This window comes from Leopardus geoffroyi, chromosome B3 (genome assembly GCF_018350155.1).
Source record: "Leopardus geoffroyi isolate Oge1 chromosome B3, O.geoffroyi_Oge1_pat1.0, whole genome shotgun sequence".
Lineage (NCBI taxonomy): Eukaryota > Metazoa > Chordata > Mammalia > Carnivora > Felidae > Leopardus > Leopardus geoffroyi.
This window is the reverse complement of record NC_059337.1, coordinates 66,225,870-66,249,807: the sequence shown is the minus strand read 5'-3', so window position 1 is coordinate 66,249,807 and position 23,938 is coordinate 66,225,870. Positions and strand designations below refer to the sequence as shown.

Sequence of the window (23,938 nt, the reverse complement as noted above, 5' to 3'; positions counted from 1 at the left end):
ACATCCGTTTACAAATCTTTATTTGTCAAAAGGCATGTAAATGTTACAGAAAGAGGAAAATTCCATGGAACCATTTAAATGAGGGTGCATGTATAGAAATCTCTTTCCTTAGAGATGTGGGCTAAGTGTGGAAATCGTTGCTGTGATTACCTCCACTTTCCATTTCATCTGAAAGTAGAGACCTGGTATCAGCATTTTCTTTTTAATGATCTACTTCCACCTGTGTTACTGTCCTTAACTAACCTGCCCAGTGCCATTGGTCATGAGCATGAAGTCCTGCTGAGAGACTTGCTTCTGGAGAAAAGCCTGTCTTTCCTAGGTAAGTATTACTTACATTCTCTCTAGCCTGTAATATCTCCAGGAGTGCTTAAATATATATTTTTAAAAATCCTCCACTTGCACTTACTATGTGCTAAAGGAAGAGAGAACGATGATTGATGCTGTGCACGTTATCTTTCATTGATTTAGAACTGAGCAGGAACTCGGTTACCTAATCCCTGTCTATACAGCACATGCACAGGCTTGCAATTAATATTTTATAGAATAAGTGGCTGAAAAAGTGCTTTAATATCTGTTGCAGTATTACTTTTGGTGTCATGAGGTATTAGCCATAATCTAGGCCTGGTGAGCAAAAGAAACACAAGAAATATTGTCTCTAAGATGCTTTATATGTTAAAAAGAGTAGCTGGAAAAATTCATGTTGGGTATGTTTGTCTCATGTGTGGAATCGGATAGTTTTCCTTGAAAGCCAGATATTAAGGTTTTATTATTTTTATATGATAGATTTAGTGTGATCACCATAGATTTAGTGTGATTTTTAAAAATATAACATGTATACATGGCCGTGTGTCTTTTCATGTGCCAATGTAGGATCCTGCTACAGATTGTTATTTTTTTCAACATCTGAAGCATTAAAAATAAGCCTTGAAGGGTATACATGTGATAACTGATCACAGAAACCATAAAGCACTCCACAGTGAATTAATTCCTCTTCTCCATTGTAAATATGGTAATTTGTAAAGGTTCTATACAGACATTTTACACATCTGTTTGTATGTAGATATTTAAGTCTGCATAGTGTGGGTTTTTTTTTAGGAAAAAAAAAAAATCACAGAATATTGGATTACATGATCTTTGTCCCAGAATGGACAAAGATTTGACCAAGTAAAGTCCATTAAATAGTCTTATGTCAAGCTGGGGAGGGATGTTGAAGACAAGCCTGCAAAAAGTCTGCTTTAAGTCTTAGTATTCAGTATTTTTATTAATGAACTGGACAATGGAGTTGAATGTGTTATAAGGTTGTTGATAATTTTAAGATGGGAGATCTTATAAATATTCTTTAATAGGGGCTAAGGAAAGTTGATAAATTAGGACAGTGGCCTCAAATTAATGAATTAAATTTCAAAATGTAAAAGGAGCAAGGTTTTTCATGTAAGGACAACTGAAATGTTCAGCCTAGTGAAAGGGTAAATTAGACAGAAACCACCTTTTAAAATCTAATAAAAAATATTGGAAGTAAAAGCATAAATTCATGGCTTAGATTAAAAAATTAAATATGCATACAGATGTATATGTGTGTGTGTATGTGTGTGTGTGTGTATAGCACCCATATTTCCTAGTTCTATCCATTGAAGATAACTGCAAACAATGAAGAAACCATCTTATAGAGAAAATCTAATCAGACGTAGACTATATAATGGCTCAGAACCCATTGGAATGGATGACCCATGATGCATCATCATGACATACGTCTTAGAACTATGGAGTTCTGATAGTGTTATGAAGTATCTGATCACATTGATCACTCAGATAGTGGCCAATATAGCATGGCCAAATCTGTTTTACTGTTTTGAAGCCACCAGATTTTCAGGACTGCTTGGTATTACTCTTAGCACCATCTGCTTATGGCTAGTCAGGCCCTCAGCATCATTTCTTTGCTTAGCCTAGCTTTTCTCTGTTTCCTTCCTGAGAACTAGAAGACCCCAACAGGGAGGAAGAGCCAAGGCTTAACTGAGTTCCAGGTTCCTTGAGTCCCTTGGTTCTGGAAACTGTGTTAGACTGGTTTGACCTTGGCTAACAAAGACCATGCATGCAGAAACATGCCAAAGAGTCATTAGCACTTGCATACAAGTTCAGAATGGGGACTTAATATTGATGGGTCCCATCTAGTTCTCTGTGCTATAAGATCTAGAGATAATTATTTTATTGAAGCATACCCAAAGGTGATACTTAACTGATCTTTAAAATAAATGGGTTATGGAATGTTTAGCTGACTCCATGTAATGTTTTTAAGCATCTCCTTATCAGCATACAAAGAAGTTAATTTAATCTATGCACTTTAAGCATTTTAATGCTGAATTATTACATGTTTATTTACAGGTTAAAACATGAGAATTCAAAGCCTTGTGTGAAAGATTGTTATGGGCTGTTCTTTTACCTTGTAAATACCCCCTCACAGTGATTAATTAGATATAAAGTACTTTGCCAGGTAAACTTAGATAGATCATTTTTTTTTTAATGTAATTTTTTTGGAGAGAGAGAGCAAGCAGGGGAGGAGGAGAGAGAGAAAAGAGAGAGAGAGAGAGAGGGAGAGAGAGAGAGAGACAGAGGGAGGGAGATTCCCAAGCAGGCTCTACAGTATCAGTGCAGAGCCTGACATGGGGCTCCAACTCACAAACCATGAGATTATGACCTGAGCCGAAATCCAGAGTCCGGATGCTTAACTGACTAAGCCACCCAGGTGCCCCCATAGATCATCATTTTAAGTGAACTGGAGAAAAATATTGGTATATAAATAAGCCTCTAACCTGATGTTTTCTTGTTTATATGTGTATACATCTTGAATTTTGTTGCAGAGACATTACAAACATGTTTGTTATACTTTGAATCTTTTATAAGCCAAAGTAAGGTCTCTCCCTCTCTTTCTCTCTTTCTCATTCTGTTGGTTTCTAATCTGACCAGTACTGTCAACAGACAAGGATTCTTTATTTTACATGTTAACCCTCCTTAAGAATTATGACTTCGCCGAAACTTTTTATCCCATTTAAAATTTTCCACCCATTGTGCTCTATATGTAATTTTATAAAATACATATTATATCTGACCTTTTTAAAAATAAATAACCTTGGGAGCGCCTGGGTGGCTCAGTCGGTTAAGCATCTGACTTTGACTCCAGTCATGATCTCACGGGCTCAGTGCTGACAGCTCAGAGCCTGGAGCCTTTTTTGGATTCTGTGTCTCCCTTTCTCTCTGCCCTTCCCCCACTTGCACTCTTTCACTCTCTCTTTCAAAAATAAATAAACATTAAATAAATAAATAAATAAATAAATAAATAAATAACCTTTCTCTGAACCCTAATAATTTTTTTACTTTCCTTGATCCATAATCACATACTGAGCAGTTGCTGTTGCACTGCTGGAAAGCACTATTGGAAAGAAAAAAAGAAGAGTCCTTTTCATTGAAGATTTGTGTATACTCATGGATTTATCCGATTTTATGGATTATCCATTTGCACTTCTACGGATAGGTACATTGTATTCAGAGAAATCAAAGTTGAATAAATGTTTACTTTTTCCAACTAAAAAATCTGTTTTATTCATACATTTATTCATTTATTCCAAAAATAAGTTACTGAGTCGGGTACTATCTTAGGAACTAGACATTAAGTCAGGTGAAGTCCCTCCTTTCGTGAAGTTACGGTCTAGTAGGGAGATAGGCTATAAGCAAATGAATACAGATAATTTCTAGCAATTCTTCAGAGTTCTTATAATTCTTTTATTATTCATGCATTCTTTTCAACTAATTTTTTAATTAATGTATTTTAAAGTTTAGTTTTTTGAGAGAGAGTGCGGGACACTCTCCTCTTTTGAGGAGAGACAGGGAGAGAGGGAGAGAGAGAATCTCAAGCAGGCTCTGCACCGTCAGCGCAGAGCCCGACATGGGGCTCGAACTCACGAACCACGAGATTGTGACCTGAGCCAAAATTAAGAGTCAGATGCTTAACCGGCTGAGCCACCCAGGCGCCCCTTTTCCAACTAATTTTTGTTGAACGTGATCTCTACCCAAGTTAGCGTGAAGATGATGATAAGCGTTCTGTATCCTCGGGTGCTCACAGTGATGTCACACAATGCCACTTCCAACTCAATGAGACTATAGTTCCATCTCTCGGGCATCTTTGTAGGTATTCACTTGATTATACTGATAATGAAAATAAATGCATTCAAGGCTGTTGTCATGCTACTTCTATCAAACATTTGAAAGAAAGGTTCAGATTATACTAAAACTCAAGAGCCACCCTTTACATATGAAGAAAATGCTGCTGGCTCATAAGCTACTTTTCCTGAAGTGGTGATAGAATTTTACTTACTCACCTGCTCATGTTCACCGTTGCCTTCCTGTCACCATGTGCTTCCAGGATGGCTAGTTGAGTTCATTAGCTTGGCTGCCTTACCACTACACTAACCACTCTTTGCTTTTGGTGGTTCGGCACACAGATGTCTTTTAAGTGCTTACTTTGGGCAGGCACCATTAGGAACACAGGAATAGAGGTTGAATCAAACATGGAGCCTGCCAGGAAAATTTTAGATAAGTTTAAGTTTCATGTAAGTTCATGGCAGTTCTTTCCAAGGAGAGTTAATATAGAACTAACATTTATAGGTCAGCATTTAAAGTCTGAGAAGATCACGAAGAACCTGCTGCCCACTCCTAGGCTGGGAGGCACAAAGTGCCCTCCTTCGTTCTTTCTCCTTCTCTCCAGCTGCTTTTGGGGAGTGCTTTTCTTGCACGATCCCAATGTACCGCACTCTCCCCCTTTCTCTTTCTCTGTCCTCCCTCCATAAAAACGGCCCCCCACTTTCCTTGGCTTTTCTCTCCCCCAGCTCACCTCCCCACACCACATACCTGCTGCTGAGTTGTGTGGCTCAAGTTATGCAGATTGTCGTGTTAATCCCCAGATCAGTTTCCTAGGCGTGCAAAATGGTTTGCTGCTGATTTAGTTGCGTTTCAGGGACGAGGCAAGCCTAGGGTCTCCATGCTGCTCTGCCCTCGGAACTCCACTCTCCTGGAAAGGCTTCACAGGGAGCCCTTCTTAAACTCTGGGTTGACCCAACAAGCACTGTGATCATCCATATCCCCTCTGCTAAGGGTTTGTTCCATTTCGGATATCAACAAAATAGAAAACATATTTTAACTGCTGATAGAGATGTTTTGACTTTTATCTCTCAAATGATGAATAAGGCCATGTTTTGTTATTATTGCTTCCCCCTCCCCCACGCCCCCTGCCTCCTTCTCACGGGTAAAGGCAGGGGAGGAAAGGAAAATAGTGGGACAAGAGGCAGGGGAGGAAAGAAAAATAGTGAGAAGACAATAAGACTGTTTGCACTGTCAGGGGGCTATGAAAGAGCTTATACCAAAGACTGGAGACAAACTGTTCATCCCCCGTGGGCTGGCATGTCTCCAGGTCAGAGGGACTTTCATTAGTGGCTTCCGCAGCCACTGACTGGTGCAAATTCTTATTACGTTTGGCTTAATAAGGATAGCTCTGGAGATATTTTATTCTTTCCAGTGAATGTCGCCCTGGTAGTGGAAGCTAACAATTATTTTGACTGACACCTGAGAGGCATTTGCTTTATCCCCACCTCGCCCTCCCATGTTTGGGCTTGCCTTATGACAAACCAGCAGATTTTACGTGGGTGCTTTTCTAGCATTCGTGTATTACTCTGTGGGATTCCAGGAGGGTATAATCTGTAAAGCCAGGTAGGCTTAGTGAGGGATGTCCTTTGCTGTAAAAAAATTAGGATCTTTGTTTCTAAGAGTTCATCTGCTCCTGCTGCTTTATTCCCCACCTGAAGCAGTAATGCTCTGCTGGGGAAGTGATTATGATGTGACAAACGGGGGACTGTGACTTCAGGTGAAGAACCGGCAGCAGGAACAGATGAGATTTAGAGTACTAAGGTTGTGTTTATGTGCAGATGTTAGCAGTAGAGAATAAGGGACTAGGAATAAAACACATGATTATCTAGGCTAAAGAGAACTGACCTGGTTGGGTATTTCATAAGGTATCAACTATTTAGGAGTGGCTAGGTGGTTCAGGCAGTCAAGTGTCCGACTCTTGATTTCGGCTCAGGTTATGGCCTCACGATCGAGCCCCTCGTTGGGCTCCAGGCATGGAGCCTGCTTAAGGTCCTCTCACTCCCTCTCCCTCCGCCCCTCCCCATGCATGCACACACGCATGCTCTCTCTCTCTCTCAAAAGAAAAAAAAAGAAAAAAGGTATCAACTATTTAAATTCCTAGCTCTCCAAAGGTTACAAAGTAAGATACAATTTTCAGAATAACAGGAATAGGATATTGGAGATGGGATGGGGGAATTGGGTCCTGTTCTTCCTTCCCGAGGAAATTGTCGGGATGCAGGATCATCTTATTCCCCTTATTAAATATGCTTGTGTGTGCTTCTCCCTGGGACCAAGGGAAGAGAACCGTGCACATACATATATGCTGCTAGAACACCACACGCTCCCTGGAGCTTTGACAACAGGTTACTCTGTGCACCTACTATATAGTAGTCTTTCTGCTCTGGGCCCTTCCCTTGCCGTGGCCCTGGTTAGATAACTCATGTCTGCTGCTTGTCTGCTACCCTGGCCACTGAAGAGATATTGGAACTCTTTTGGTTGTGACGAAAGTCTAATCGAAAAATTACATATACACACACACAAGGAGAACTTATTGGTTCAGCAGTATACTTGGAAAATCCAAAAGAGAGAAGTTTGTTTCTGGCGTGTGTAGAATCCAGAACACAGAAAATAATGTCATCAGCATCTCTTTTCTCCCTCTTATGTTTTGCTTTTTTAAGTGTTGGCTTCATTATCAGGCAACAAAGATGATCCCTGGCAGTCGCTAGTTTGTTTATTCCTTAGACTCGGAGAAAAGTTGTTGATTCTCTTTTGTCCCGTAATGAATCTGAGGAAGGACTCTAATCAGCTAGTCTGGGTCAGGTGTCCACCCCTGAGGCTGATAGTTGGGGGTCACAGTACCGGTCACCAGAATCACATTGTAAGTAGGATGGAAGTGCCAAACAGGATGGGATGCAGGACAAACACTCAGAACATCTCCACAGAAAATTAACTACAGGTTGGAGCGTTAGTCTCCATAAACCAAAGGCATTGAGAGCCAAATCTGATCCTGCTGTAGTAAGATTGGCTTCGTGTGTGTGTGTGTGTGTGTGTGTGTGTGTGTGTGTGTGTGTAGAAGATCCATTTTGTGACTCAGAACTGCTACTGTTCCTTTCTTCACCGAGATTGGTTCTGGGACAGACGGAACTGGCCCTGCAGAAGGCTCTAACATCAATGACTACAGCTAGCAGAGCTGGGGCAAAGGCTAATCATCCATTCCTTGGAATTTTGGAGTTGGAAAGTGTTCTAGTGCCCATCGAATGCCCCCTGTTCTGTTTGGAGGAAACTGGCCCCAGGCCATAGCCTGTGCCTTTCCAACCACTTGCCCTGTATTCTTTTTACTCTGCCATTCTGATTCGTCCCTTCTTTTGTGGCATTACACCAAAAGAATTTAGAATGTGGTGTAAAATATAGAAGACTTCTACTTTTGTTGTTCATATTCATATTGTCTGTCTCCACAGCCACCAGTCGACAGGGACCAGCCTGCTCAGCTCCACTTTGCACTGTCCCAGCTTTGTGACCTCCCATTTGTCTCCTATCTTTAGGGCATTTCAATTTTCACTAGTATTGTCCCCTGAAGACATAAACAAAGGACGAGGTCAGAGCAGTCAGTTGTATTCCTTAGTAGTAGCTTTGATAAGAGGCTTTGGGGGAAGAGGTTGAAACTAATGGCTGTAATGAAATTTTGGGTTCTCTAAAGATTTCATTTATCTGTGCTGTGGGTCTCCCCATGAAATGCGTATCTGTTCTGTGTCTCTGTGCACATAGTTTGCATATCATAGTAACATCTATTACTGAAACCTTGCTGACTTCTTAAATTGGGTAGAAAAGACTGTGAAACTCTTTGAGAACATAAAAATATGGGATGGGGCGGGGGGCCCATAGCTCCAAGTATTGAATGAGAGTTTGGTGGGGGGGGAAACACAAGAAAACAAAATGCGAGAATAGAAAAGATATCCATCAACACATACGAAAACTACAATATATCTTTTGCCCTTCTTCAATTTAGTAGAAATTTAATAGGTGTTAAAATTCTTTTTATCAAAGAATGTATTTTAGCCTAGCATTTTAGAAGCCTTTTGACAAATTCATAGATAAAAGGCCTGGTCAGAATGTTACTTTTCATTTTCAGGCGTTGTGAACTGGAATTTTGCATAATTTTCCTGGGAATAACTGTATTTCTTAACATTTTAAAGTCTTTTAATAAAACAAGCAAAAGAAAACCTCTAACTTTTCCTTGGTACTCCTCATGCCCTTTTATGATTCTTAAGTATATGTTAACTAGTTTCAGATGTGTTTTGTTCTCTGACTCAAAATCAGCCCTTTATTTTAGAAAAAGAAATTGTGTAATTAGTACTTAATTGCTTTGGATATTTTGGGGCATTTAGAGGAGAGGGTAATTAAAAGGCCAGAGAAATTAAACTTTCACAGTGTTCTTTAAGTATGTGTAAATTCCTTTTTTAAATACCCTGCAAAGGCAGGCCTGACAACTTAAAAATAAATGAAGACCTGAGTTGCTTTTAAAAATTTAACCTCAGTTTTATCTGTGGATGCAGTTTCATTGATTTTTTTTAAAATTTCAATTGGAGAGAGGACCACCGAAATGCTAGAAATCGAGATTATGTAGTTCATTTCCTTTTCAGGCACATGTAACCTAAATACTATCAGACAATGGCCATCACCTCTTCCGTGCTTTAAGATCTTCCAGCAGGAAAATAAGAATTTTTCCCCTACTTCATAAATGTCACACATGATCAAATTTAATTAAAAGAGGTACGTGGTCTGTTAGGACCAACTAGAATGTGGTTGAAGCAGGTTTTTACCTGTGTCTTTAGCTATCCAAGAGGCCTAGTCTTGGTGAGTCATTTAACTCCTCTGGGCCATTTATATCATGTACAAATTGGAATACTGGACTAGTAATCTCTAAGACTTTTCAGGCTCAGAAATACTGTGGTTCGTGAGTCACACACATTATCTAAAAATCCTGCATTTTGTGGATCTTGAGGCAAAGAAGGCTGCTTTAAGCAAGAATATTCTGTTAATTTTGATAGTGAATGCTTGAACTGTGACATGAATCAACTCAGTAGTTATGAAATATATTGGGTGTTTTTAAAATGTACCTTAAATATGAGCCTTGCTTCCAATTTCCTATATTCACTGCATAAGATAGGTACACAGGATTGGAGGTTGATTTCATATTGATCTCCAACATTTTGGGAAGCTGTACTAAAAGTGCTATTTTATTTTATTTATTTTTTTTTTTTTAATTTTTTTTTCAACATTTATTTATTTTTGGGACAGAGAGAGACAGAGCATGAACGGGGGAGGGGCAGAGAGAGAGGGAGACACAGAATCGGAAACAGGCTCCAGGCTCTGAGCCATCAGCCCAGAGCCCGACGCGGGGCTCGAACTCACGGACCGCGAGATGGTGACCTGGCTGAAGTCGGACGCTTAACCGACTGCGCCACCCAGGCGCCCCTAAAAGTGCTATTTTAAAACATTGTTATTCCTCTTTTTTGCCCTTTCTAGTTAATTTTGTTCTTTTTTTTTTCCCCCCCCTCAAAGTATGAGGTTACTTAAACAGTCAGTTTTCCATTTGGGAAGTTCAAAGAATCTTAAATAGCCATTTGGCTCCATTATGTACAAAGAGCTATAAGAACCTCGATGAAATGTATAATTCTCAAGGAAAATATAGATTGCAAAACTGACTGTAAAAGAGATAAAAATCTAACAGATTGATAGCTATCAAAGAAATGGGAAAAGTAACCAAAGGGCTGCCCACCAGAGTAGCGCCAGGCCCAGATTGTTTTCTGTGAGGAATTCTACCCATATTTTAAGGAATGGATAATTCCAATGTTATTTAAAATACTGTAGATCAAAGACAAAAGGAGAAAAACTTCCCATGAGTGTTAAGGAAAGGGAGGCAGTTCCTTCTTTGATGATCAAGATGAACCTCAGAGCAAACAGTTGGGACCAAGGATGAAAGATAGCAGTAAGAGGTATCAAATAAAACCTTGAACTTTGGGCCACATTTTTTTTTTTTTTTTTCCGTCTCTGTGTCTTACTGATTAATGGAAAGTTAAATCAGGAGAGAAAATTATTAAGTCAGTCTGGTTAGGCTTTGTAGAAGGCATGGGTATTCTTTAAAATGTACTTGTATTTTATTCAGTTTAGCTTTTTGAACATTAAATACAAAGCATATGTTGGTGGTAAGAGTGAGGCAATGAATAGGTTTTAAAAAATGAAAAGGAAACATTTCCTGTTCTCAGACTAGAGGCTTCACGCCCGGTCTATGGAAAATAGGGAGTAAGCACCATAAGACAAGGGAAGGAAGAAAGAGTGAAGCAGAAGGGAAGCAATGTGGTCTGATGATTGAGCATAATCTCTAGATCATGGAGTTGGAACCATGACAAGATAGTCAGAATGTAAATCCATACCCAATGGTTTGGGTAATCTAGTGGTAAGGAATCTTTTTAGGCTGGGGGGCCAGGAAATGAGCATAAAGACCAGGAAATCAGGCCAGATGGATGGGGCTGACCTTAAAAATCTCCCCATAGGATGATCCATGATAGAAACTTCTCCTGGGGCCTAAACCAGGTGAAGAAGGCCACTTGCTCATAATGCTACTCCCTATTCTTGTGCTGTCATTTCCTCTGAACTTTGCCCACATCATTCTATGGGCAAAGTTAAAATAGGCAGAGAGGGAAAGGTTAATACCTGAGGTCCCTGGGTGGGGGAAAACACATATTTTGGAACAATGCTGGGAGCATTTGAAAACAGCAAACCCCCTCGGGCATAAAGTTCCTCTTAAGAATGTAATAGACACCACCTACTCCCCCTCAGGATCTCCTCAGGAATTTGACAATCAAAATACCTAACTAAAAAAAGTATCCATAAAACTTACCTTACACAAGGGACAGTATGACCAGTTTGACTCCTCACACAATGGAGTCAAGCCAATCAGGAATGGACAACCTCGCACCTAGAGTTATTCAGCCAGTTAGGGTAGAACCTGAGAAGGAAGGAGGGGGAAGGGAAGGGGTGCTGACTAGAACCTTGTACAACAATGACCCTTGCCTAAAGTAGCCGACATTCATTTTCAAATGGCCCCTCTCTGTAAAGAGAGCTTTCCTTCTATTCTTACTTTCCAATCTTATACTCTAATAAACTTTTGCCTGCTGCTCATTTTGTGTCCTCCTCTTCATTCTTCTAAGCAGCGAGACAGCGAATCTCACGTATTGAGGTGAAAAATCCTGCAACAATTCTCTCTTCCTTTTTTGGGAAATCTAGGATGAAAGAAACAATGTGAAGGTTGAAACAGGAATGGTAAGGCAGTGAGACTTTAGTAAATAAAAGAATGGGGTAGAGACCCAATAAATAACATGGTATTTCAGACATGTGGAATAACCTCTTTACTCTCAATATATATATATGATATCACTAGTGGTGACACAGACTTCTAGAAGCTATTCTTTGGGTACAGTTACTATCGGATCAACTTCCTACTGAGAAGGCTGGGGCGGGGGTGGGGGGGGGCGGGGGGTGTGGCAGAGAGGGGGAGAATGGAGTGATAAAGTTCATGGTTACACTTGAAAGTTCTCCACTGAAAGATGGGAAGATTCTCTAACCTCACCTGATGTTTTCTGCCCATGGTTTAGGTGTGTGTGTGTGTGTGTGTGTGTGTGTGTGTGTGTGTGCACTTTCACATTAAGTGACAGCGTTTCAATTGTAAGTATTGTGTTGGTAATTTTGGTGCAGTGAACAGGAGTGCAACCTGTACCTCCAAAGGGGTTTTAATATGTGCATTTGGATTGGTTGGTGACCTTTGAAATTTTCTTTTGAGCTGCTGTCAGAAACATAATCATTTTTCTTTCTGAAACAGATTTTAACATCTGCAAAGGTTGATCAAGCTAGGATAGTTTTAATGCAATATTAATCTCTGTTTTTTAATGTCAACCCAGCTTTTAAAACTGTTCATCAGCTATAGTAACATCACCTCAAGGCACTTGAGTTGCTTTTAATAAATGTCTTTTCCAGTGAATATTCTTGTTGTGGCCAGTGTATCGAGAGGATAAAAATTTTTCCCAGTCTGGTTCATCTGCAGTCCAGTCTTCCAAATTTTCTTGTTTTTAAACTAAAATTACTTAAATTTGTATTTTCTTATCTCAATAGTTAAGATTTTTTATATTTCAAGGAGGGGAGATTGTTGTGAATTCTGGCATTAATCCTTCAAAGTCTGGATAAAGGACATTGGCTTTTAACAAAATTTAACTTAAATATCTAGTTTAAATATGTCTTGTCATTAAAAGGTTATTTACGTTTAAAATGCTGACCTTTCAAGATGTACACAAGAGTGTTCTAAAACAGAGTTTCTGAACATTGGCCATGAAACCACTGTCTTGGGCTGACAAATGGATTGGAAATAAGCTACCCAACACTGGGAATGGGCCATTAATTTTAATCAAAGGTGATGCAGGAAGGCGAATGGGATGCATGACAATGTCAACAGCCCAGTAGGTGTTAAGAGACCACACAGCCTTCCTTGTTACTTGGTTGGGCCATTAGTTGAGGTTGGGTGAAGACAGAAAGCCATGTCTGGAATTGAATGACCAGGTCACTCCAAAATCTAATGGAGAACTCTTCATTTCAGAAATCACATTGTAATGCCATTAGAAGTCAAGGACAGCATTTAGAAAATATTGGAAGTTTTTTTTTTTTTTTTTTTTTTTTTTTTAAACCAAGCACCTTGCTAGTTTTTTCCAACTTTCTCAAGCCCCCTGTTTTCCTGCCTCCCTTCCTTCTGAATGGATCATTGATATTTACAGAGGATCAAGAAATCGAACAGACTTACAAAAAAAATCTCAAAGCCTGTTTGCTTTTCAGAATTACATATTGTTAGTTGTAAAACTCTGTTAAATGCCAGAAACAATAGCATACCAAAGGAATTAAGGAGGGCAATTAATTCTCTGTAGTGATCTTATTGTCCTTGTCCCTTTCTGTGTTCTTGTGTGTAGGGATAGTTTTACTAATTGAAACTAAACTTTCTTAATTGCTCTAATGAAAACATTTGCTTTATAATTGTAAAGGCCACTGTGCTTGTGCCTCACTGTAAATTGCCAATATTGGCTGATAACATTAGTGATATTCATAGTGGTGAAAGCCTTTTCTTTTAATCAGTAAGTATATTTCATTATTTTGAGTATTTTCAATTACAAAAAAGGTAGCAGATGACAGCTTGAATTAATGATATTTATAATAAAGACATAAAAATGCAGAAGGGACAAAGAGGCATTTTTTTTAATCTATGCTTCAGGTTTGTTAAGAAAGTTCATTTATTCCGACACCGCATTGCATGCCTAAGAAAGATATGTATGACTGCATTAGTAATTTTTATACATTTTTAAGGAAAAAAAAGCAATTATATTGCTGTCTTGTTAATGGAACACTATTAGAAGTAACAGTATTTGTTTTTCCTATAGATGAAGATCAGCTCCGTGCCAAGGGTTATGACAAAACACCAGACTTTATTTTACAAGTTCCAGTTGGTAAGTCCTTAAACTCTCTTCTGCATTTTTTTTATAGAGAAAGGGGGTGTGTTTCCTCCGTAGACTTTTTGTTTTGTTTTGTTTTTTACTTTTTGTTAATATTAGCAAATGTAACCAGAGTAGATTAGCTTTAAATGGGTGAAATTGTTGGAAAAGATTGTTTTAGAATTACAGACAATAATAGATTCAGAAGAAATCTCTGCCTTGAAAACGTTTACCTCAATTTACGAAATAAGCATATCCTCTGAAGACATTTGGGGTGCCATTTTCAAGTCATCTCTCTCAATTCTGAATTTTTCCACATGGTTCTGTTGAGAAGCCAGGCTGGCTTGCTTTGGTTTGCTTTCCTGTTACTTGCCCACTTACAGAGGCAGTGTCAAAGTAGGAGAGGGGCTTTTGAAGAGGATGATGTAAATCAAAGGGATATGATTATTGCATTAATGTTCCTCATAAGGAACACATACGATGTGTTGTTTTCTAATTACATCCGTAGATGACAGCGAGGGCTAAGCCTCCGCTTGCTAATTTGAAGTACAGAGAGGCCTAGACAGAGTTCAGTATTTTCAGTCTTCCCTTCTCTTTGCTCTGTATTAGTAATGCTTTGTCCCTTAGCTGTAGAAGGGCACATAATTCACTGGATTGAAAGCAAAGCCTCATTTGGTGATGAATGTAGCCACCATGCCTACCTGCATGACCAGTTCTGGAGCTACTGGAATAGGTAAGGTCCCATTATTTTTCTCTTAAGATAAACGATACTCAGCTGAAATCTCATTAGAAAAAATATTTTGTTTAGCTGGTAAAAATGCTCGTAGCCTTTGTTTCTGGTAAGTACAGAGACTTGATTAATGTATTCATTTCAGATAATTTAAACTTCTCTGCTTTCATAATGTTGCTTCATTTTTTAAAAGTAAAAATCTCTGCATAAGGTCAAAATTAGTATATACTCCCATATTCCATTTTATAGCGATAATATTGGCATCACTAAAACCAGAAGTAATAAGATATGTGGCGTATTACGATATCGACACTAACTTTTTTTCTTTTTGATGTGAAATTTATGCATACTCTTAGACCTTTAAAAATACCTTACCCTTAGCTCTGTGAGGATAGTGTACAAATGATGTGAAAGATCAAAATGATTTACCTTCCAACAGAAAACAGTTTACCTACCAACTTCAAGGCATGGAAATCATAGTGATTAAGGGAAAAGGTCAGAGGGTCGGAGGGGAGGATGCTTTTGTTATTGAATACCCACCATTCAATATGTGCCTGGGCCTCCACATTCTCTGTTAATCCTCACAAGGAAGTTACTTCTCCTACTTGATACATAACTGATTCTCAGAGAGAAAGTATATGCCTTACAGTTAGTTATCATGCATTTGTCTTTCTCACTCCCAAACCCATGCCCTCTCCAGCGCCTCTCTGTAGTCATTTATAGTACCACTGTTGAAACTTTGGCTTTTTCTAGTATTGAAGTCCCAAGTTTTCACACCACACATTTTTCCCTCCTTAAAACAGGAGGTAGGGCAAGCAGTAACCTTCCCAGATTAACTCTGTTCCTCAGTCACTGGCCAAGAATACAGTAAGACGACGACACTGGCCCAGATCATTAAGGAATGAGACAGTAACATCTGTGGACAATAGTGTTGTCCTGGGGAAGAAAACAAAACAAAACAAAACAGTGACAGGCTACAGAATTTGGTATCATATTGTTACTCAGCTTTACAAAAGGCCAGCAGACCTCGTCCGTGACAGCTGTGCTAAACTAAGCCCACTTTTTGCCATGGTAACAATGATCATGACAAAATGCTGAATGTAATGGCTTTCTTGATTTTCTTGTGTAATTGTGCGTAGCATCCGAGCTTTACTTTACAGGGATGGAGGAGGAAAGTGCAAAATGTTTTAGAAATCAATGCTGCTTCAGCGTTCCCTGTCTTTTATTCAGCCATTATTCAAATTAGTAGTAATGTGGCAAATTGAATTTTAGATTTTTAGCAATTTTATGAGTTCGAAATAGTAAAGAAAGAATCATCTTTGATGGTATAGGGAAAGCAATGGCAAGAAAATCAAATTGTGTAAGTTTAGTTTGCTAAAGCATTTTTAAAAACTGATAAAATCATTATGCACGGAGACCGTGCCCCCACTTTGGTGCTGGTCAAGCCTTTCATGAAGAACAATTATAAATTGAATTCCAAAGAGTAGAGCCTGCTTAAAAATTACAAAATCATATTTTCTTTCTAAAATAACTCTACATGTATTGAGTGCCTACTGTGTACCTAGCACTCTCTATTTTAGAGGCTGGTTAAATAGTCAGTAATCAGCCTTCTATACATTGTTGACCTGGCTGGAGGACATGTGAGCTACAGATAATTTAATACAGTTGCCTTTGGACTGGATTTTAGATTATTCTGCTGTATGCTACTTTTTCTATTTCAGTGATGCTTCGCTTACATGATTATTGGTTTACATTCCCTAACCATTTTCTTTGAATATCTACCAGCTACTGGGCATGATTCATTTAGGGCATATTGTGTGATAAAGGAAAAGTAGCCCTTGGTTTTGAATCATTCTAGGTCATCCAAGGAGAAAATACTCTACACAGAATTCAGTAGTTTTACCAAATGTCTGCGGAGAGGCCAAGAAATGGAAGTAGTGGTGACATCCAAAATGGAACACAGAGGCATTGACTTGGACGTACAATTTTGATTATAACAGTGACACAAACTCACCAGTGATAGGGCATTTTGACTTAGCCCATTTATGAAAGTATGGAATCCTACTCTTTATATTTAGCCTCAACATAACTCACATACTAGTTGCTAAAATTGTTGAGAGTGGAAAAAATCCTCTCTCCCACCTGTGGGTAGCCTTTCAAGGAGGCTGTTGGTTGGTTGGCATTTGGGTTAATTGCTTCATTTGTATAAGCAGCCTCTAGTTAACATACGCACTGTTATCAAATTGTCACTTTTTTATGTATGTATGTATGTATGTTTATTCATTTTGAGAAAGAGAGGGGAGAGAGCTTTACGAGCCAGGGAGGGGCTGAGACAGAGAGAAAAAGAGAGTTGGGGGTGGGGGGGAGAGGGAAACAGAATCCCAAGCAGGCTCCATACTCAGCACGGAGCCTCAAGTGGGACTCAATCCCACAGAACCACGAATTCATGACCTGAGCAGAAACCAAGAGTCTGAAGCTTAACTGACTGACCCACCCAACACCCCTGTCACACTATTTTTAGATTAAACGTCGGATTTTAAAATAAGACCGTTCAATTAATATTTGTAGAATCGTGACCTTGTATAAGCCCTTTTTCTCACATAAGTAATTACAGAGCCCTTAATTCTTAGCTTAATGTTTCTAAAAGAGTTTTCTTTTTTTATATAAGTTGCTATTCTTACTCATTCTTTCAGCAACTTTTCACAATGTTGATCATACCCTCTGTCTTTATTAAAATGTCTTTTCTTGACTTCCAAGAGGTACTCTAGTGGGTTGCTTCCTACCATTCCAGCAGCGTACTCCATCTGCTTTGCTGGCTTTTCCTCCTCCCAGCTCCGTGTGGGAAGAGGGCCCTGGAACTCAGTGCTCACCCCTCTTCCCTTTGCCCTCTACATTCACTCCTGCATGCTCCCTTGGAGATCTCATCGGAGACTATGGTTTTATATACCATCTCTATAATAGTATCTCCTAATTCTTACTCCCAGTCCTAATATTTCCTCTGAGTACAAATTTGTCTCTGCAACTGTCCACTCATGTCTCCTCTTGGATATCTAATGGCTATTTCAGACTTAACATGTCTGACGTTAAGCCTTTGATTTGCCTCCTCAGGCTCATTGCTTCCCCTGATTCCTCCCAAGATCAACTCATGGCATCACAATTTGCCCAAGTTGCCCAAGCCAAAGACCTAACTCATCGCCAGCCTACCCAAAAGTCCTCAACTCCATCTTTGCCATATCTCCAATCATGCCTCAGCATCACCTTCTTACTTGGCATCACCTCGCTGTCTGTCATCACCTCTTGGACGGTTGCTGGAGCTTCCAAAGTGGTTTCCATACATTAACTGTTACCTTCCTATAGTCCGTTTTTCATACCCTAGCTAGAGTGACTGTTGGGTAATACAAATCAGATTGTGTTGCTTCCTGCTCAAAACTCCTCAGTGACTTCCCATCACGTTTAAAATAAAACCCAAACTCTTTCACATGACATTCAGAGCCCTGCATGATCTGGCCCTCCACCACCCCCAGTTATTTGCACATCTACCTCTCTCTCCCTCTCTCCCTCTCCCCTCAACTAAGGCTCCCTCCCCATCTTAGACTTCCGGGGCCACACTGGCTTTCTGGGCCTTCCTTAAATCTACACTGCGGATTTATACTTCAGAACTCTTACTCTGGCCAATTTGTCTGCTTGGAGTTTTCTTCCTTTGAATCTCCACATGGAAAACTTTTCACACCATTCAGGTGTCTGCTCACATTTCCCCTCGTCAGGGAAACCTTCCCTGACCACTTAGTCTGAAAGGCCTCACTTCAGTCATCTCTCTCTTCTCACTTAGTTGGACTTTTCTTCCTAATATTTATCCCTTTCTGAGGGAAAGAATAAACATTTAAATAAGCATCAATTTGTTTGAATACAAGCCTTTATTAAAGGGGTTTTCCTTTTGTATGGCTGTATGTAGTATGCCCCTCATTCCTTTGTAATCAAAGCTTCAGATATTTTCCCCGGTTTAATTAACCTCAGAAAAATCTGAATTTCGAATGCCATCACCTTCCCTGAAGCCAAAGATATTGAGTACAGAACATAAGCTGCCTCTCCCATGAGCAGGCCCCTATCCCAGGTATGAACCTTGATTAAATAACTCCTCAGGCTGCACAGTCTCTACTTCTGTGGAGTTAAAGGAAATAAAAAAGGCCTCTGAGAAGCAGCATCTGGACCATAATACAGCCCCAAATTCTATAAGACTATATATACAATTGTATAGAAAATACATACAGGGGCGCCTGGGTGGCTCAGTCGGTTAAGCGTCCGACTTCGGCTCAGGTCACGATCTCGCGGTCCGTGAGTTCGAGCCCCGTGTCGGGCTCTGTGCTGACTGCTCAGAGCCTGGAGCCTGTTTCCGATTCTGTGTCTCCCTCTCTCTCTGACCCTCCCCCATTCATGCTCTATCTCTCTCTCTCAAAAATAAATAAAAACGTTAAAAAAATTTTTTTTTAATTAAAAAAAAAAAAAAAAGAAAATACATACATACTGGGTGCCTGGGTGGCTCAGTTGGTTAAGCACCGCCTTCAGCTCAAGTCATGATCTCATGGTTCGTGAGTTCGAGCCCCACATTGGGCTTTCTCTGCTGTCAGCACACAGCCCACTTTGGATCCCATTCCCTTCTCTCTGCCCCTCCCCCACTCGTATGTTTTCTCTCTCTCTCTCTCTCTCTCTCTCTCTCAAAAATAAACGTTTAAATTTTTTTTTTTTAATTTTTTTTTTTCAACGTTTATTTATTTTTGGGACAGAGAGAGACACAGCATGAACGGGGGAGGGGCAGAGAGAGAGGGAGACACAGAATCGGAAACAGGCTCCAGGCTCTGAGCCATCAGCCCAGAGCCTGACGCGGGGCTCGAACTCCTGGACCGGGAGATCGTGACCTGGCTGAAGTCGGACGCTTAACCAACTGCGCCACCCAGGCGCCCCTAAATTTTTTTTAACTTAAAAAAATACATGCATATTTACACACATACACACAGATATCCCATATGCATAGCACTATTAATATAAATTGTATAAAAACCATATTTCCTTATGCAATCAATACCCCAATAACCTTTCCATTCTACTTCTATAGTCAAAAAGTGACTTCCTTGACAATTTGGCCAGTATTACTAAGTATATTTTCATACTCTGGTGGTGACAGGTTTAAAAAAAAAAAGAAAGAAAAGAAAAACCAATTCTGTAATCTGAGTCCAAATTACATGCGTGGGTTCTGTATATACATGTGGCCTTTCAGAGACATAGGAGTAGACACCTGTGCTCACTTTTAGTGTTTGGAGATAAAGTGGGTCCGTCTGAATGAAAATTTTAAGTGACGCTAAATAGCAAAGATCTGCCAGCAGCTAAGGCAGCACGTGAACAGTGCCCAACAACTCCTGATCAAGAAGGTGGGAATCCCAACCACAAGTTCAGCCCTGCCATCTGCCGTTCTGGACACACTCTGGCACACTGTCACCAGTGGCATCTATTACAAACTACAGTGCACTTTGCATGTATTACCTCTTTTTCTCTCAAAGAGGATCGAAACTTACTGACTGGCAAGGACAAGTCAAAGTTTTGTTTCAGCATGATTTTCCAGTGTAGTGATCCTTGAAACGATGGGAGGAATCTCTCCTGTTCTTGAGTTTGAATCCAGGCTCTGCCACTTTCCAGTCCCATGACTAGGAATGACTTGCTTAACCCTCCTGAGTCTTTGTTTTCTCCAATAAAATGGTGTCAGTAATCCCATCTTGACCATGTCGTGATGAAGACCAGTTATTTAATACACATGTGCCACTTTATAAAAACTTTTTTTTAATCTTTTTATTTATTTTTGAGAGAGACACAAAGAACTAGTGAGGGATGGGCAGAGAGAGAGAGAGACACAGAATCCGAAGCAGGCTCCAGGCTCTGAGCTGTCAGCACAGAGCCCAACGTGGGGCTTGAATTCACAAATTGTGAGATCATGACCTGAGCTGAAGTCGGACGCTTAACCTACTGAGCCACCCAGGCGCCCCACACATATGGCACTTTTGAAGTACATAGTGGTCAACAAATATTCATTCCCGTGTCTCTTTTTCCTGTATATCACTGTCTGATGAAATTTAAAAGTGTTCCGAGTGGACATTTTTATTTACTTTCTCTGCCAGATAAATTCCTCTTCACCTATTCAGCTTGGCTGATGTGTCTTTGGGAAACCTTCCTGCATTCCAGGGTTGGGTTTAGTACCCACCCTGCATTCTGCTGATAAGTTCATAGCATGTGTCAACTATTGAAATTTCTTGTTTACTTGTCACCTTCCTCCAGTTAATATTGAGTTTCATCTTATCTCTATGTTTTATCTGTCATCAAAATGCCCAGAATCTGGTGGAATGCCTGGCTGGTGGTGGTGCCAGTAGGTGGTCAGTAGATATTTATTTGAACAAATGAATATATGGGTGCATTTTTTTGGTGCATGGCAGACGATAACATTTGGAATCCTCCATTAAGGATTGTCAGACACTGTGACATTATACCACAATAGGGCCCAATTTTTTTTTTCTTTGAGAATGCCACTCTAAGAACTGAGAAAAATGCCTCATTTTTTAAAAAAAGCTTTTCCAGACTTTTCAGATGTATAGACTTTCGCAGATCTATTTCGTCAACTACAGCGTATTTACGTAAGGAGTTTTAAAATAGAACACAACTGATAACTAAAAGGCAAACACATATTATAAAGTTTTCTAGATAAATATTTATAATCTCATTATTTGCTTTCACAAAACTTGAACCAAATCTCTCATTTGAGATTTGACATGGAATGCCTGAAGAATCCTGAGCAGAAGATACTTTGTGGTTTCTTTAGGGAATACATAAAACTTGGGCCCACCCTACATTCCAGTGGCTCAGGGCAAGAGTACATATGGAGCCCTGTATACCATGAGCCTCAGTATTTAAGGTTGTATATCAAGTTAACAAACAATAAAGTGTATTTTGTCCTATAGGAAGATTTGCATTAAGAATTCCCAGACTCCGTGGAGATCCAGACTGCATATGACAATGGTGGGTGGCATCGTTGGTCCCGCTGCATAGTTCACCTCTCTTGTTTTCCTACCCTTGGCCCAGTCCTACCTGTGGGAAACTGTCAAGTACACTGCATTCTGCACATCCAGTGCCGTGCACATTCCCGCAAACCACTGCCCTTGGCCATCTTTCAGGGTAGAGATAGACACTCTGGTGGTCCGCCACCTTATCAGTCAGATGAACCGGAGAGAGAGGGCTATGCAGGCCTTGGAGGTGGTCTCATGGCTAGTTGATCAGGAATTTGTCAGGTCTGTGGTGCATGAAGTGTGGCCTAGAAAGAGATTGGGGGAATAGACATCAAGTGAGGGATGTCCCCTTGGTCCTGAAGACTTCTTACCCCACGGGTTAAGATATAACCATAGGGTTCCAGAGCAGAATCCGCTCAAGTTCTGGGCCAGGCCATGAACCCTTCTTGAATGATTCTAAAGAACAGTATCAAAGGAAGAAAATATTTTCCAAAGAAAATGTATTTTCCAAAGTCATTTCTTGTACTGGTGTTAGGAAATAGGGGAAATGAGCACCAGAGGCAATATGGTCTTGATCACATTTATGTATCACTGAAAAGATTGAAAGCTGAGTTCCATATGTCAGATTTTTGAACCGTTGGCTCCACAGAGTCTACTCTTCTGGAGGCAATGCTAAGCTAATACCTTCTGCCACAAGAATTGATCTGACTGTAGTTCTTACCTCTAAGTATATTTTAAAGATTGGTGATTATAGTCTATGGTTTAGCTGTTGCTTTCTCTGGTCTGTGCTACCTTGAGAGGTGAGGCATTTTGAATGGGGCTGCCCACCGTTAGACTTAAAGGAAGGTACTTTTCAGAGGAGGGCTAAAGTTTTTCCTGTATTGAGATACTTCCAGGAAGCCTGCAATTAGCCAAATCACCGATTTCCAGTTATTTCAGTCCTGTTAAAAACAAGGCTGAGCACATCTGTCTTAAGTTGGATGTGCCTCAGCCGCAGAAGCTCTTGTAAACCTTCAATTACAGCAGCCTCGGAAGGCACTCCTGCCGTATACTAACAAGTAGTCCATCAGCGACAAGAGACAGATCGACTAATAATTAGCAAAAGCACTGAAGCGGGCTCCTCTAAAGGTAAAATATAATAATTTGCTTTTCCAACTCTCATAGTGGGGATGGTCGTGAGATATTGATGTTCCGTTGTTCCACACAAATACTTGACACTGTTATTAGCTGGAGAAACCTTGAAATGTTTCAAAAGGACGAAAGATGTGTCTGCCGTGTATATAGGACTTTTATAAGAATGATTTCTCTCGTCACCTCTTTTTCTGCATTTGGAGAGGGAAATGCAAGAATTTTCCCCCACCAAGGAATACATATTTTCTGCTGTTGTTGTTTTTCAGTGTTGACTTAATACAAAACTGAATGAGAAATAGAAATGTTTCTTAGGCTTTTCAAGTGATACTTGCAATAAAGAGACAGTTGTTTAAAAAAAACTGGAATGGGTTGAAGGAATAAAGAGAAAGAAAATAGATATATAAGGAAATATCAATGAATTATGGTTTCTCAGAAAGATATCTTTCTGGTTACTGTCTTCAAGCATGCACAAGATTTTTTTTGGGGGGGGGGGTGTTGGCGGGTGGGCAGTGTATAGAGAGAGCATATTGACCAGTTTTCCAAAATCAGGGTACCAAAAAATTGTTGAAAGGATGACTCCTCCTGCTGACCCACTATGATAAAATTAGTATGAGTCACATATGGTTCAGAAAAGTTACCCCACACCAAACTCACAAGCAAATGATTGGGTGGTCATTCCAAGGATGGAAACACAACTATTATGATCATCCAGAGAGAGTGAGGGAAGCCTAATAGAGACGCTGCCAATAGGGAGTGACTCAGGAGCATGGATAGAGTCAGGAGCCCAAGAATACAGAATCCATTTCTGAGATTCATTCTAGAATATTGGAGAACAGGTTGAAACTGATGCTAAAATGGCTCAAGGATCTAGGTCAGAGATTCTCAAGTGTCACCGTGTATTGAAATCACATGAGGGGCATTTTAAAATACTGATGTGGGCCAGGACACCTGGGTGGCTCAGTTGGTTAAGCATCCAACTTCGGCCCAGGTCATGATCCTGCGCTTCATGGGTTCGAGCCCCGCGTCAGGCTCTGTGCCGACAGCTTGGAGCTCAGAGCCTGAAGCCTGCTTCAGATTCTGTCTCCCTCTCTCTCTCGCCCCTCCCCTGCTTTCACTCTGTCTACCAAAAATAAATAAATGTTTAAAAATTTTTTTAAAAAGTAAAATACTGATGTGGGCCTTCTCCCTGGAGAACTGATTTAAGTGATGCTGGGTAGAACCTAGACTTGAGAGTTTTTCTTTTCTTTGAAAAACTTGAGGCGATCATGCTAATCTACATGCAACACTTATGGTAAGTTCTTTACCTAGCCTTGATTTGCCAGCCAGCCCTCGCATTC

At 40.0% G+C, this 23,938-nt stretch overlaps 1 protein-coding gene across 11 annotated transcripts in view; it reads left to right on the top strand.

Moving 5' to 3' along the window:
• CDIN1 (CDAN1 interacting nuclease 1) overlaps positions 1-23,938 on the top strand; it is a 275,506-nt gene that overhangs the window by 98,552 nt on the left and 153,016 nt on the right. For 9 of the 11 annotated variants that reach the window (XM_045450102.1, XM_045450096.1, XM_045450103.1 and 6 more), the window contains 3 exons: positions 252-319; positions 13,647-13,712; positions 14,325-14,430. In XM_045450102.1, coding sequence (XP_045306058.1) covers positions 252-319; positions 13,647-13,712; positions 14,325-14,430 — 240 coding nt within the window. Of the gene's footprint in view, positions 1-251; positions 320-13,646; positions 13,713-14,324; positions 14,431-22,493; positions 22,949-23,938 lie in introns of those variants that run through there. The other 2 variants (XM_045450098.1, XM_045450104.1) reach the window with 2 other exon arrangements.